Source organism: Paramormyrops kingsleyae, chromosome 1 (genome assembly GCF_048594095.1).
Source record: "Paramormyrops kingsleyae isolate MSU_618 chromosome 1, PKINGS_0.4, whole genome shotgun sequence".
Taxonomy (NCBI): Eukaryota; Metazoa; Chordata; class Actinopteri; order Osteoglossiformes; family Mormyridae; genus Paramormyrops; species Paramormyrops kingsleyae.
Genome location: NC_132797.1, coordinates 11201698 through 11217732, shown reverse-complemented (window position 1 = coordinate 11217732; position 16035 = coordinate 11201698). Strand labels below are relative to the sequence as shown.

At 50.8% G+C, this 16035-nt stretch overlaps 1 protein-coding gene across 6 annotated transcripts in view; it reads right to left on the bottom strand.

Annotated features, from left to right (window-relative positions):
- Positions 1–16035, bottom strand: part of anks1b (ankyrin repeat and sterile alpha motif domain containing 1B) — a 140538-nt gene that overhangs the window by 76241 nt on the left and 48262 nt on the right. For 5 of the 6 annotated variants that reach the window (XM_023816855.2, XM_023816854.2, XM_072709377.1 and 2 more), the window contains 5 exons: positions 8894–9193; positions 6951–7026; positions 5946–6047; positions 3730–3852; positions 1682–1857 (listed from right to left, as the gene is read on the bottom strand). In XM_023816855.2, the coding sequence (XP_023672623.1) occupies positions 1682–1857; positions 3730–3852; positions 5946–6047; positions 6951–7026; positions 8894–9193 (777 nt within the window). The remainder of the gene's footprint in view (positions 1–1681; positions 1858–3729; positions 3853–5945; positions 6048–6950; positions 7027–8893; positions 9194–16035) is intronic. The other variant, XM_072709383.1, reaches the window with a different exon arrangement.

Genomic DNA, 16035 nt, shown 5'->3' with positions numbered 1-16035 from the left:
CATCCCTTCTCTTAGCGATAATAAATTTGGCCAATTCTGCTTCACTGGCCAGGAAAAGAGGGGGCATTCGTGTTTAATGTCGATCAACCTGGTGTTTACCTCAAAGTGTGAAGGTACAAGCAGATCTTTCTCTTCAGAGAATGTAACTGAAGAGACCTGAGAGCTGTTTTGTGAACACCGCACCTCCTAATGCCAGTCAATGCCCACCCCAACACAACTGTATACTTCTTCCGTGCTGGCATTGCGGAGGGTCCAAGACAAAGAGACGCTGGCGTGTTAACCTGGCACTCGTTCAGAAGATGGCGCCCTAGGCGGCCATGTATGTCACCGAATTGTTTCACTGGCACCTCCCATCCCCTGTGATGCAGATCCTTTTCCGTCACGATCACATCATAAATCCACCATGATGATCCTCCGCTGCGTCACTGACAGACACTTCTAAACCGGCCCAGCTGGACACAGACCCTCCACGCCGTAGAATGTGGGATTACAGTCGTCCACTGGGTTGGGGTCTAACCTCCATGGTGTTCAGACTTATCCTCCACCTTCTTACTCACTGCTCTCTTTTCTCTCACTCTCACTTTTCATCCAGCTGCTGCTGACCACAGAGACCCCCAGGTCTCTCATCTTGACTAACCCATATCCGTACAGCCGAGAACCAGCTACCGGAGAAAATGCCAAAGGAACCCCACCCCCCCACCCCCCCCGGATCTGCAGCCCCATCAGACATGCCGCATACAGAAGACTTTGCTTGACAGCCACTGCATAGCAGTGCGATGCATAAACACACACGCGCATCTGCAGCAGTGGTTTACCGCACAACGCATATGTGCCTTCACTCCGACTTATGCCAGCAAGCAAACAGGGAAAAAGCCATTTCTGCTATAAATAGATAGCAACGATTATATAAACAGAATGTGCCCCTATCCTGACTTTAATTCCTGGTGCAGGCTGCCCTCTACTGGTAGCAGGCAGGACAGGCAGCAGTTTGGTGTGGAAAAGCCAATGTACAGAAATGAGGACGTGCATTTCCCAATAAGAACATGCATTACCCTCTTCATAATATTGATAAACATGATCAATAGCAAAATAAGTCAAACAGAACTCCTCAAAGGAACAGTTACAGTACCAGGCAATAGTCCGGACACACCTACTGAAAATCATTTGTTTTTCAACAAAAGAGTGACCCTAAGCTCACCTTGAGGTCATGTAGGACATTAAGCATTTTCTTGTTAACAGGGGTAGACATGCAGTGATGTGACAGGTGACCTGGCCCCCACCCCCCCTGTCCTAAACCTTGCTGCTTTGGGATGAGTCGGAAAGAAGAGTCAGACTAAAATCTGTGCCCAAAATTTGTGGAAACTCCTTCAGGACAGCAAGAGTCTGTAATAATATCACTGAAGCAAAAGGGGGCTATTTTGAAGAGTCTAAAATTTGACAGAATTTTGAGATGTTGAACACTTCTCTTGGCCATTGCAATATTTGATAAGTATTACATAATTGCCTTGAGGCCTTTTACTGTAAGGTAAAAACATAGCTAAAATACGGACTTTACATTATAATACATTAAAAGCAGGTGTGTCCAAACTTTTGACTCACAGATTATAGACTGTTTCCCACCATGTCATCCTTTTACTGCCAAACTCACAGACAACGGGCAGCACCACCCCACCCCCTTCACCTTGTGGACTCGTGTCAAAGTTCCATTACGCTGCTCGTCAACATGGCGGCCGCCGCCAAAGCTCTCCATGGAATGTGAGGAGATGGTATGGCACAGGTCCTCGAAGGAGTACTCTTTGTCTCGGCACATCTTGATCTCGTTCAGCAGCTTGGACAGCTCTCCCGTCACAGCCTCGTCTGGAACACAGAGGAGAACATCTGGGCTCCCTGACGGTCCGTCACTGGGAGATTCCTGAACCTCCATCAGGATCCTCAAGAGTCTGAAAGTAGCAGATGATCTATCGCAGCATGAGGGACATCAGTGTCACCTCACTCTACTCCTACCCGATGTGTTGCTGGAGTTTACCACTTCCCATTACTTATGAAGTCATATATTTTGAGGAGTGACTATCATTAAGTCCTGGCTTCATACACCAACAGCAGCTCCCTGTCTGTGACTCGGGTCTGTAACCTGCTATATGTGGTCCTAAATCTTTCTCAGAACTCACCAAGCTCCCAAGCACATATCAGTGGGTCTTCTGTAATTCTTCTGATATGAGTATTAATGTCTGGCAGGTAGCATCATTGGCTTAAAATAAGTGTGTGGGAGTAGGTAAGGGATTCTTAGTCGGCGGGGGGGGTTGGGGGAGGTAGAGGTGGCTTTGGGTTTAGCATGAAGGTGTGAGTGATGTGTGGCAGAGGGTGGAGAGCAGACAGAGAAAACTGAAGTGGGTTTCAATCCTCAGAAATCCGTAATCAGATCCTCCTCTCCTTCCGAGAGCTGCCCAACATAAACACCCGCAAAAGAAGCCTGTCTGCAGGAGCGAGGAGAACACCAACGCCAGCCTTGAAACGGGACATCTGTAAGAGCCTTCAGCTGGGAACCCGAAGCTCTCCAATTGGCAGATTTGTCACTTCCCGTATGGTCGATAACACACCACTGCTCCAGCTTTTAAGGTCCTTAATCACACTAAAAAGAAGGCAAGGGGGAGTGAAACAAGACGAAGAGAAGGGAAATTGCTAAACACACAAATTTACAACTATTGTGGAATGCTCCTGGGCTCCATGGGAGACAACTGTAATATAGTTGAACTGCCTGTAATTTTGGCCCCTTGGGTCAGAAATCAGCAGAGGAAATCTATCATCTGCAAAACATAGAGCACAACTCAGAGGTTCTCAGTGTGACAGTACCTATTCTCGCCACTGGGGGCAGCATTGACCACATTTAGGGAAGCCTTATCCTCAAAATTCATTCCTCTTTTTTGTGTGTCATTTTCAACCATTCAGTCTAATCGCCAACCATGTGACTTGAGAGGTGTGTCCCACAGGAACACACACAGCTCAGTTAAAGACCTCTATTCCTCTTGCTGTCTAGCTTACTGTTCCACACAGCTCTGTTGCCAGACAGGTCATTTACATGTTAGCTCTAGAATTCACCTACAACTTTAATTTGCCTACAGTTTTAGCACTGAACTCTTCTACCGCATCTCTCAGCTGACCTCCTGAGCCCCCTGCTATTGGTTGACTGCCCTGAAGCTCCGCCTATACACCAGAGTACCACTTCCATGTGGAGTAATGATGTCTGCCCAAGCCCTTCCCACGGCTGACGAAAGCAGGCCACCAGCACCCCGTCTGTTTACCTAATTCCCCCCCCCCCCAAAATGGCTGAATGAAAATGAACAGTGTGGTTGTAGGACTCTGGGGGTATATTTGTCTGTATTCATCTGTAATCGCGATGCAGCCCTGCAGCACTGCAGCAGTGAACATCCCATTGTGCTAACAGTTACCAAAATTTCTTTACTTGTTAACAGGCGAAAGCTTTGTGCTCCTGTAATGTCATCTTGCTGCAATTAATCTGAGCAACTTCGGGTGGGAGCAAAAACCTGAAAATCCAGCACAGGTCTCTCAGACAGTTCACACCCCCCCCCCACGATGAATATCCACCATCGTAAGATATTCTTTTATGGGGAGGGCACGGAAAGTCAGGCAGGAAGCGAGAGAGCTGGCTCTGCTCGACAGGAGGGGGTTCATGGAAGGAGATTAATCACAAATGTGGAGGGGGGAGCTTACTTTTAATCCGGAGGGAGGGCGAGGCAGCCGGGGAGGACATAGAGGTGCGGGGGGTGGGAATGGGACAGTGTCGGATGGGCTCATCCTGGGCACTCTTACCGTCCATCTCCACATCCATGTACTCTGTGGAGAGAGAAGGGGAGGAAAGTCAGAAAGAGAAAGAAAAAAGAAAGAAAGGACAAACAATGGAGAAGTGGAGGAAGTAACTGGCTGTAACAATGGTATTTTTGTGCCAGTGATTTTTAGCCAAGCTATGTACATTCAGATACACGCAGCCAGGACCGCGGACCGAGGAGTGAAGCCGCAGCCGAATGAAACGTAACACAGATATCAATCGCAGGCAAGACATGTGGAATATATTAGCCACGTCTCATACCCCACGAGAGAGAATGTGAGCCCCAGAATGGTGCCGATATGCCCCCCCTGCATGAACGCTCTGGGAGGTCACTGACACTGAGGACTGGGCAGTCTGCTGCTGCGCGCCCCCCCCCCCCCCCAGGGGGGCATTTGTGGCCCCCCTCTCCCTCTCAGCTTTGCCAGGCTAACCGTGAAATGCTAATGTCCTCCATGCCTATTTACACCCGCAATGCTACCGTCAGTCACCCTTTTATAAATGGATCCCATTTGTCAGGCTTCTGCGTCTTATGCTATGGCCGGTAAGGGGACCGTGTTGCAGACGCGACTTGCTAGCCGCCGAATGGCCGTAACTGAAGGCTTTCTGCATTCACCGGTCTGCATGTCAGGTGGCCACCAGCTGCGAGTCCATCATTCACTCACAAAAGATTCGAAGTCATGCCACCGGACTGGCTCACTCCGAATGAACCCGGTCCATGCGGAATCCGCAGAGTGTGCGGGAGAGTGACAAGGGATTTCCTTCCGTACCCGAATGGGATGTGGAGGATGTGGTTCCGTGTCTCTGGCAGACATGGCTCGACATGCCGATTTCGCTCTTTCCTCCGGTCCCCCTGAGATGAGTTTCCACACACATACACCTCCCTGCCCCCCACCATCACACTCTCTCTGCCTGCATCTGCAATGGGACTCTTTCTCAATCTATCTCTCACACCCCCCCCCCCCACCACAAACACACGCACACACACACCAGCCCACAGAGCAACATGGCTGTGTGGTTCTAACACTAACATTTTTGGCATTTCATTAATTTTAGCTAATGCTCTTATGCACAGCGACCTACATTATTTGTCTGACTTGTGCTTTTATCAAACCAAACTATAAATCTCATCTAGGACAAGATATTTTATTTACACATTTCAGTTCTTATTCCATGGTGGTGGCTACAGGAATCAGAACCAACTGCAACTTTTTCATCAAAAGTCTGCCTCCCAAACATTAACCCCCCCTACTGTAAATCACAGGGAAGTTCCCTCTAAGGCACCTTCTCCTTCCAAAACCTGTCTGAGAGGTAGAGCTGATCCTTTGGCTGCATTGAGGAAGCACTAAGCCTTCTAGTTGTTTCCGGGTCCCAGGACAAACCGGAGGTGCTGTATGCTAGGCCGTGCTCACATTGGTGGAGTGATTATAAATGGTTCTCCCAGGTGTTCTAGAGTTAGACGGAAAGTCAGGTTTATATTACAAAGAACATTCCATTTTGACTTGATAGTGTCAAGCAGACAATCCCCAGCAAGCAGCGGCCTGACATAGATACAGAGGAGAGACAGATATAGACAAAGAGGGTCAGAGAATGAAAGAGAGAGACAGAGAGGGAAGAAGAAAGAGAGGCAGAGACAACAGACCGAATGAGCCACAGGTACAGATGGAGACACAAAGAGAGAGAGAGAAAATGAAAGACAGAAAGAAGAGAATGAGCCACAGATAGCTATAAAGAGAGATAGAGATACAGAGTGAGATAGAGACCAAGAGAGACAGAGAATGAAACAGACCAAGAGAGATAGACAGAGACAGCGTGGTGTTGGGGCAGGCTTATCCACCAGCCGGCATCACACTGCAGAGGGGAAGCAGCCAGCCGGCCGGAGCTGTCTGACACTCTGTGTATGCGAAAGTCTGCGCCTGTTTGGCCGTGGAAGCACTTACACTCTGTATTTTCCAATTATGTGTGAGTGTTTTTTTGCTTAAACGTGTATTAAATTCAGGGATTTAGGAGGGGATGAACTGTCCTTTACCTGGCTCCTGTGCTTTGCCTGAATACAGCGATTGGTTCTCCTCTGCTGAATTGACACCATGATTGGCTGTCCTACCTTGAATGAGTGCTGTGATTTGCTGAGACTTCGGGGCTGGGTGCTCCCGCAGGATTTCCAGCGCTGTCCGGCCATGACTGTCCCGGATATTGGCGTCAATCCCTGCAGCAGAGTGTGGGAGCGAAGTTTGACCTGTGGCTCTTAAGGAATCTTCCAAGCAGGACCATCATTGCTGGAGCTGTGATAACACCCCCCCAGGGGCTCCACCCCTCGTGATATAACTGCCAGCCTGCAGTCACAACGCAGTCCAGGAAGAAGCCAACACTCATTGCCCTCTGATAACCAGCAGGTTAACCACAAGGTCTGGACAAACCTACAGCTTCAATCAGCACCAATCAGATGATTGTTCTGTGACTGAAAATTTTACCCAGGAAAATAAACAAAAAAAAAAAGATTTATTTGCCTTCTGCAGCCATTCTATCCTTTATACTGCTATGGGCAATCACATTGGCTGACGGTAAATGGGGCACAATAGCGATTTAGGGGTCCTGAACGGGGAGGGGGGGGGTGAACATCACCCTCTAGAGGTGGAAGACGGCTGCACCTCTATCAGTGCTGTCTGTCAGGGCTGGAACAAGCTCAAGCAAAGAAATTGGTGTAAATCTGGATATCGCCTCTCTCTCTCTCTCTCTCTCTCTCTCTCTCTGTCCATCTGTCAGTTGACCTCAGCAGCACTGTCGGCAGACTCTCCTGATGCAGGCTTAGTGCATCGTCACCAGTGCGGCTGCACAAATCGCAGTTTGAGCGACAGCACGCTGAGAGAGCGGGGTCAGCAGCGTGAACGTCAGCACCAAGCCGTCCAGAGGCAGAGAAATCCGCAGCGGCCGCTTCCTATAATCCCCTCCGCCTGCTTAACTAGATTTATCCTTCACTTCTGAAGCGGCCAGTGACGCCAGCGAGGCCAGTGGGCATCAGTCCCCAGGGAAATCGCCTCGGCTGGAGGGGTGTGGGGGTGCGAGCCGCTCCATCTGTGAGGTCAGGGCGCCAGGAAAGAGAGAGACACACCTGCGTCCAGGAGCAGGCGAACCACGTCCATCTTCCCAAAGAGGGCTGCTTCATGGAGGGCACTGCCTTTCTCAGTCTGGGAGGGAGGGAGGGAGGGAGGGAGGGAAAGAAAGAAAGATGCAGAGAGATACAGTGTCAAACTGTGCCATACGGTCATGACCAGAACCAAATGCACCCCATACAATTTTCATACTTGTCACATGACTTTGTTAATTAAGGTGATTTAAAAAAATTACGTATATAAGCTGCTGTTCTTTGTATGCGGTAATGGGTACATTCAGCAATGGCAGCTCACTGGAACCCGTGACACTCTGGTGACAGGTGCTGCACCTTCACCACTCTGCCACCTGCTGGCAGAGCCACCCGAGCCAGCTGCCATCTGCAGCACTGGAGCCTGAAGCCTGAAGCCTCCCAGCAGAGCCGCTGATGCTGAGAGGAGCACAGCTGTCAGTCACATGACACATGGCCAGCCAGGAGCAATTAGCACTGACCCACTGCTCCAGGAGAAATGGAAGAATGAATTCCAAAAGACACCTGCTGTTCCACCGCTTACTCCGCTGCCTCCCATGGTGAACACACATGCCCCCTGGATCTGCAGTACTGACCAGAGCTGAAGCACAGACTCGAGAGCCACACGGTTCGATCACTCCCAAATTCACTCTCCTCTAAAGATGAACCCCTTTATGAGCATAAAAGGACTGGGCTCCTGCGACCTAACCTCCTACTGTTCTACTCTCCATGCCATTTCGGTGATGATGTCACCAGGAAACCAATTCCCTCACAGAGTGCGTACAGGAATTTGCGGGTCTTCCAATCAGCTTCCTTTGCTCACTTCTGAGAGTCCACTGAACTTCAATGTTCTTTATCATCTTTAAACAAATGAAAGTGAATACGAAAGTTCAAACAAGGAGACCTTATGAACGTCGTCATGTCCAATCACAGCGGTTCAAGTTCTATATAAAGAATAAGTCTAACCCACTTCTTTGCCGTTACAGCTATTCGGTTCGCCCCCCTTCTCCCCTCCACCACCTTTGGCTCCCCGTTCTGGTCCGGAGTTTGGCTCCTTCGCCTCCTGCCTGGTCGCCCAGCCAGATCTGTCGGCTTCAGAGTTGGTAGAACCAACGACCAGGAGACGGGCTTCGCCAAATCACTCTTCTCAGACTCATTTAAAATGTTTAACCAAATAAACAGTCATGTCAACTGCCTAAGATCTCCTTGGTCGAACTGGGGAGTTCAGGATTCTGCACTCATATCCTACCCCAATGTCTCAAGGTAAACAAACCCTCGGAAACACACACAGGACTCTGATGTGGATCTGCACAGAGCCAGGGCATAGGGGTTCGAGGCCTGAGGCCGTGGCACCATGAAGGCAGAACAAACCCCACAGGTTACCAGCCCAGGGTTCTGAAGATCACACATCCCCGTCACCACCCTAGTGACAAGGCAAGAAATCACATGACTTCCCCCACACAGCAATCGCAGAAGCCAAGTGGTTTGTCCAGTTCCTGTCTAATCTGGTGCTGTGGGTCCGCAGGAGTACTACAGGAAGCGAGGCCCCGCGAGGCCGCGGCATGCTGGTGTAGCGACAAGCTAACCAGTGGCGGGGGGCGGGAAACCAGAATGTTCTTTTGTCCGTCCACCTCCCGCTGCACGGCCAGCAGGCAGACAGCCATTTCCGACCTGGCTTCCCTTCACTGTGACCCCTTACGCAGCAGAACCTGGTATTTGGGGGAGGCAGGAGGTCACATGACGCAGGAAGGATGCCAGCGCTTAGGGACACGGAGCAGGTGACAAAAGATCTCTGATCTCCTCCTCTCTCCCTCCACCCCAGCCCCCCCCACGCCTCAGATTTCACCCTTTCCGCCAATTTCGCTTCCAGCTGGACCACAGGCCTCTCGGATTTACCACCCCCGCCCTCCCCAGACGCCCCCCACCGCCCTCACCCTGGCATTGACGTCCATGCCGGCCTCCAGCAGCACCAGTGCCACGGCGCGGTGGCCGTTGCGGGCGGCCAGGTGCAGGGGTGTGTGCAGGCCGCCGCGACCGCAGCACATCAGGTGGGGGTGGGCCCGCACCAGCATGCGCACCACCTGCAGGCGCCCGTAGAGCGCCGCCAGGTCCAGCGCCGTCTCGCTGTGGTTGTTGCGCATCGTGGGGTCCGTCAGTTCCTCCAGCAGCACCCGCACCACCTCCGAGTGCCCGTACTGGGCCGCGCAGTGCAGTGCCGTCTCGTTCTCGTGGTTCTGGGGGAGGGCGAGAGAGGGTGGGGCTCATACGCACATCGATAGTGGCTGCAGACCCCAATACAGCAGAGGGCAGCACCGGCAGACCAAAGAGGCACAAAAATCATGTAATGCTCTATAATGACTATTGATCAAGCATATCAAACAGAGCTTCTGAGATATGGCCCTATATGGGTGCATGAAGACACGAATTCTTTAGTAAGTCTTCATTTGTAACAGCACTCTGAGACAGCACAGTGAACTGTTTTATTTCTTCACCAGAGACAGTTTCAAACAGATGCAGCACAGTGAGCTGTTACTGCTGTCCATCAGCTGGGCTGACAGTGTTGGTATATCTGAGTCTGAATGTAGTATGGGGGAGGGGGGGGATCAGCAGCCTGTTTTTATCCAGTTACATCGGAAGGCATCCTCAGGAACCCAGCTGCCTCGTATCTCAAGAAACGAGTGTGGATTTGCGGACCAGGCCAGCCCGAGAGAGGATGTCGATTTTCACATATGATCACATCCATCCGAACCCCTGACTGATCCTTGTCTGTCCCTTCCAGAGCTCTTGCGCCAGCCCCCTCCAGCTAACACCCGAGGCCTTAACCCTGCCTGCCGATATCGGGGCTGAACAGCAGTGTAACTAATCCTGCGCTGCTGCACAGTGAGACAGACCCACACGGAGCAGGGGCAGCAGGTCTGAGGAGGCCAAACACGGAGGCTAAGGCTAATGATAACAGGTCTCACAGCATCCCTGCTCTGGCAGCACAAACAAACAAGCCCGTCTCTGACGCTAACCCATTAGCAGTGTGTCAACAACGTGCAGTCTGCTGTCTGAAAGTAATAATGACATGCATCTTAATAACCGATCTACACGACTCGGATTCAGAGGATTCAGCTGTCATTATCCACCCCCGTCTGATCCTTTTTGGAACTGTCACGTCCGAGACACACAAAGCGGTGGAGCTCCTATCCCGTGAAAGTGTTCTGTCACCTCTTTGCACAAGCTTGCCATGTGGCAGATGATCTTGGAGGGGAGACAGGCTGCAGGAGGGAACCGCTAGACACAATCAGCATCCGGCAGCCAGAGACCAACCACTGCTCTGATCTCTACAGATTTAATCAACGGTGTCTGGAGACAGAGATATTCATCTCAGTGGCTTTAGAAGCCATTTTTGCAAGATCAAGCAGATCACTACTTAGCTACAGGGTGCTGGACAAGAGTAAGCTTGCAGGCTACAGGGCACTGAACATGAGAAAGCTCGCAGACTACAGGGCACTGAACATGAGAAAGCTCGCAGACTACAGGGCACTGAACATGAGAAAGCTCGCAGACTACAGGGCACTGAACATGAGAAAGCTTGCAGGCTACAGGGCACTGAACATGAGAAAGCTTGCAGACTACAGGGCACTCAACAGGAGTAAGATCGCAGGCTACAGGGCACTGAACAGGAGTAAGATCGCAGGCTACAGGGCACTGAACAGGAGTAAGATCGCAGGCTACAGGGCACTGAACAGGAGTAAGATCGCAGGCTACAGGGCACTGACAAGGGGTAAGCTGGACAAGAGTAAGCTGGCATGCTACATGATGCTGGAAAAAACTAAACTAGCAAGCTACAGTGTACTAGACAAGAGTGAATTACCAGGCTGCGGGGTGCTAGACACAAGTAAGTTAGCAGACTACAGGGTGCTGGACAAGACTAAACTAGCGAGCTACAGGGCACTAGACAAGAGTGAACCAGCAGGCTACAGGGTGCTGGACAAGAGTGAGGTAGCAGGCTACAGGGGTGCAAGGCAAGAGTGAGGTAGCAGGCTACAGGGGTGCAAGGCAAGAGTGAGGTAGCAGGCTACAGGGGTGCAAGGCAAGAGTGAGGTAGCAGGCTACAGGGGTGCAAGGCAAGAGTGAGGTAGCAGGCTACAGGGGTGCAAGGCAAGAGTGAGGTAGCAGGCTACAGGGGTGCAAGGCAAGAGTGAGGTAGCAGGCTACAGGGGTGCAAGGCAAGGGTGAGGTAGCAGACTACAGGGGTGCAAGGCAAGAGTGAGGTAGCAGGCTACAGGGGTGCAAGGCAAGAGTGAGGTAGCAGACTACAGGGGTGCAAGGCAAGAGTGAGGTAGCAGGCTACAGGGGTGCAAGGCAAGAGTGAGGTAGCAGGCTACAGGGGTGCAAGGCAAGAGTGAGGTAGCAGGCTACAGGGGTGCAAGGCAAGAGTGAGGTAGCAGGCTACAGGGGTGCAAGGCAAGAGTGAGGTAGCAGGCTACAGGGGTGCAAGGCAAGAGTGAGGTAGCAGGCTACAGGGGTGCAAGGCAAGAGTGAGGTAGCAGACTACAGGGGTGCAAGGCAAGAGTGAGGTAGCAGGCTACAGGGGTGCAAGGCAAGAGTGAGGTAGCAGGCTACAGGGGTGCAAGGCAAGAGTGAGGTAGCAGACTACAGGGGTGCAAGGCAAGAGTGAGGTAGCAGGCTACAGGGCACTGGACAGAGGTTGAGTACCTAGATGGCAAAGCCCAGATAAATCTAGATAAAACAGAACAAACTGAAGGAGGAGCATCAGTGACAGTCAGAGGAGCAATACTGTTACTAGAGACAAAGAGCTTCTTGAAAAGAGCTTAGGGTTAGTATGGAGGGGGCTTGGATGGAGGGGAGCTGCAGCTGGGGGGCAATACTTCACAGCGCAGCACTGCTCCTTATCTCCCCCACGCCAGCAACAAGGCACAGGGCATGCTCAGCTGAGCGGGGGCTGCTAATACACCCACCCACAAGCACACGCCACTGAAACATGCATTCGTCAGTAAGGCGCCATACGCATGGCAGCTACTAACAAGGCCACAGCATGCAAAACGCACGGCAATCACCAATTACAGAACAATCCACGATAAAACAATATGCTGTGAAACATGAAACATACACAATACACCTACATGTTATTTATTAAGATGATGCTTTCGTCCATATATATATATATATATCATTCATTTCTATGGGAAAAATGCAAGTGCTAACTATGACAACCTTAACCCCCACCCAGCCCTAACCAAAACCATAAGTAACCAAACAAAATACAATATTTTGAATATGCGGATTTTTATAAAATAGAGTTTTCCCAGTTTCCTGGTCCTCATAAGGTAAAAAAACAACAGGTATTCATCACGTTGTGGGGACATTTGGTCCCCACAAGGTAAGGTATACCTGGACCACACACACACACACACACAAGATGCTCCTTATGCTTCTGAACTACCGAAAATGTAGTGTTCCACAGAACAGTGACACTGGGAGTACTTTTTCATGTAGTCCACCAGGGGGCAGTGTGGTTAACACCTACAAGGGACACATGAAGCTTAAACAACAGCTGTCCACTGCTTTAACTCAGAAACATCTCAAATACTGATTCAGAGATGGTGTGTGTGTGTCTCTACGTCGTTGGTAGTTTAGGTGATGGATGCTGAGAAAATTTGACTACAAACTAAATTGATCCAGGAAAATGTAAAGAGATCATTGCAAAACACGTGTGTAAGCTGCAAGAGAGCATGATGCAGAGACACAGAAAGAGAGCAGCATCTCACTGCTGCTGGTTCTCAGATTACTTCTGATCTGTCCAGCCCTGGTGCCCCCAAACCATTTCTGTCAGCCCATAAAAACACAGGCCAGATCACAGCTCATGGTCACATCTTGTGGTTTGCGGTTCAAAGGTCGGAGTTCATTTCCTGTGACGCAGAGGTGGCTCCCAGACTCTGTAAGTAGAAGCATGTGTGTGCCCTGGTAGATTCTCCTCAGGGAGCTCTCTGCCTGGGAAAGTGTGTCCAGCACTGCTTCTGGCCCAGAATTCCTCTCCCTCTGGTCAAGTGATGCCTGCTCGCGTGGGAGAGACAATTTTGGATGGTATGCTGAAGCATGTGTGTACACACGCCAATCAGCACTAACGGAATCTCACACACAAACTCACAACGCACATGTTCCTGTACCTACACACACGTTTCTATCCCTAAACTTTTGGGAGTTCCCACTACCTCAAACAAACGGCAATTAATGACCCCTAACAGATCAAAACTAATAATAGACGATTTTTCAAAAAGTTCTTGTTACACAAGTAAGTTCCTTAAATATCAGTTTTATGCGCTTTGCTACCTTGCTTTTTGGAAGTGAGACAAAACCTGTGGATATACATAACATGAAACTGCCCCCCCAGTGTAAACAGCTTATGACCATATCCTGTGGAGTGAAAGATGAGAAGAGTGAGTACCTTAGCGCAGTATCAGTTCAATTATGGGGCAAAATAATTAGGGATCTGCAATGCAGCAAAATTACCAAGAATCAGACAGTGGCACCCATACTGGGCTCTTTGTCTGGTATCTGCACATAGTACCTGTACTCGGCTCTGGGTGTAGTACCTGCACACATTGACTGTACTGAGCTCTGGGTGTGGTACCTGCACACAATGACTGTACTGGGCTCTGGGTGTGGTACCTGCACACAGTGACTGTACTGAGCTCTGGGTGTGGTACCTGCACACAGTGACTGTACTGAGCTTTGGGAATGGTACCTGCACACAGTGACTGTACTGAGCTCTGGGAATGGTACCTGCACACAGTGACTGTACTGAGCTCTGGGTGTGGTACCTGCACACAATGACTGTACTGAGCTCTGGGTGTGGTACCTGCACACAATGACTGTACTGGGCTCTGGGTGTGGTACCTGCACACAGTACCTGTACTGGGCTCTGGGTGTGGTACCTGCACACAGTGACTGTACTGAGCTCTGGGAGTGGTACCTGCACACAGTGACTGTATTGAGCTCTGGGAATGGTACCTGCACACAGTGACTGTACTGAGCTCTGGGTATGGTACCTGCACACAGTACCTGTACTGGGCTCTGGGTGTGGTACCTGCACACAGTGACTGTACTGAGCTCTGGGAGTGGTACCTGCACACAGTGACTGTACTGAGCTCTGGGAATGGTACCTGCACACAGTGACTGTACTGAGCTCTGGGTATGGTACCTGCACACAGTACCTGTACTGGGCTCTGGGTATGGTACCTGCACACAGTACAGTATGTGTACTGGGCCTTGCGTGTGATACTTCAACACCTCACTTTACCATGTAGGTAGCAGAGGGTTAAAAGGATTCGAAGAGCCATCCTGCAACCCCCCCCCCCCCCCAGCACACACCCATCCCCAGGGTCATGATTCAGGGAGCGACACGACCCTTCATCCCCCCGCCGTCTCTAAGAAAACATTCCTGAGATGTGTCAGCCGCTCTCGCCAGTTAATGAGGTCGCAGCGACACACACACACACAGTGCAAGAATGCTTTCACGTGCAGCTCCCATCATGCAGTGGGGCTTTCCAGCTGAGAGGGTGACTCCACGGCAGAACCACATATGGTGGAGTCTCACGCCCCTGCAGGACAGCAGTGTCTTATTCACAACCATCTCTCCTCCTTTCTCTTCCTGCCCCCCCCCCCACTCCTTCCTCTCCTCCTGCTTCTTATTTTTCATTCTCCCTCCTTGCAGTTACTGTAGGAGACAGAGGAGTGACGCAGGTTAAAGGGGGCCAGCGGCATCAGCTCAGGAGCGGTGCGTGCTTTGGGGGGAGGTGCCCGTGTGACAGGACCTAGACCCCACTGGCGACCGGATGTTGAATGTGATGCCGTCTCTGCATTCAACTAGTGGCGTCGTCATTAAGCTCATATGAACGACACAGGCTAATCCTGCATATCACGTAAGGGCAAAGATGGCTGATCTAGAGCTCCATTTGTCTTTATTTACCATTATTCGAGTGGGGGCAGTGGGGGGAGGGTTCATAAAAAGCCTATTTTTCCTTAGCTGTTCCGAGGCGGCCGGTCTTGGCATCTACCCAAGTGAGTTACTCTTTTGTGAGAAGCGAAGCTGAGCGAAACTCCAACCTGGATTTCATTTCAAACTTTATTTGTAAAGGATCCCCCCCCCTCCCCACGAGCCTGCTAAGACACAGCGCCCCCTACAGTTCGGCATGCACAGCACGTGATGAGAGCAGCCCCCTAGTGGTTCATCACCAGGATCAGCCGCGAGATGAGCCCACACACACGCTTATTGTGACAGCACTAGTGATGAAAGACTCGAAGCTCTGAAACGCACAGTGTGTGGGATTACCCTGTGCTGCCAGTCACTGCCAGAGAAAAGCCAGTTGGGGCCAGAAAAAATAACTGGAGAGATGTGTGCTGTAGCAGTTATAATGCAACACACCAGGGTCTCATCTCTGTAACCGTAACCCTAACTATAACCATAACCACAACCCTAACCAGTCACTAACTGCTGAATCCACATCTGAAAACGTTTTTATCTCATTTAACCATACAGTATGTGTCTCTGCGTAATGACACCGTACACGACATTTACTGGAGACACTGGCTGAGGACCCAAGACAATACTATCCATCCATCCATTTTCTGTACCTGTTCATACTATGCAGGGTTGAGGGGGGTTCGGAGCCTACCCCAGAAACTATGGGTACAGGACAGGGAATCTCCCATGACGGGAGGATGTGGTACCTACACACAATGACTGTACTGGGCTCTGGGTGTGGTACCTGCACACAGTACCTGTACTGGGCTCTGGGTGTGGTACCTTGACACAGTAGCTGTACTGGGCTCTGGGTGTGGTACCTGCACACAATGACTGTACTGGGCTCTGGGTGTGGTACCTGCACACAGTGACTGTACTGAGCTCTGGGTGTGGTACCTGCACACAGTACCTGTACTGGGCTCTGGGTGTGGTACCTTGACACAGTAGCTGTACTGGGCTCTGGGTGTGGTACCTGCACACAGTACCTGTACTGGGCTCTGGGTGTGGTACCTTGACACAGTAGCTGTACTGGGCTCTGGGTGT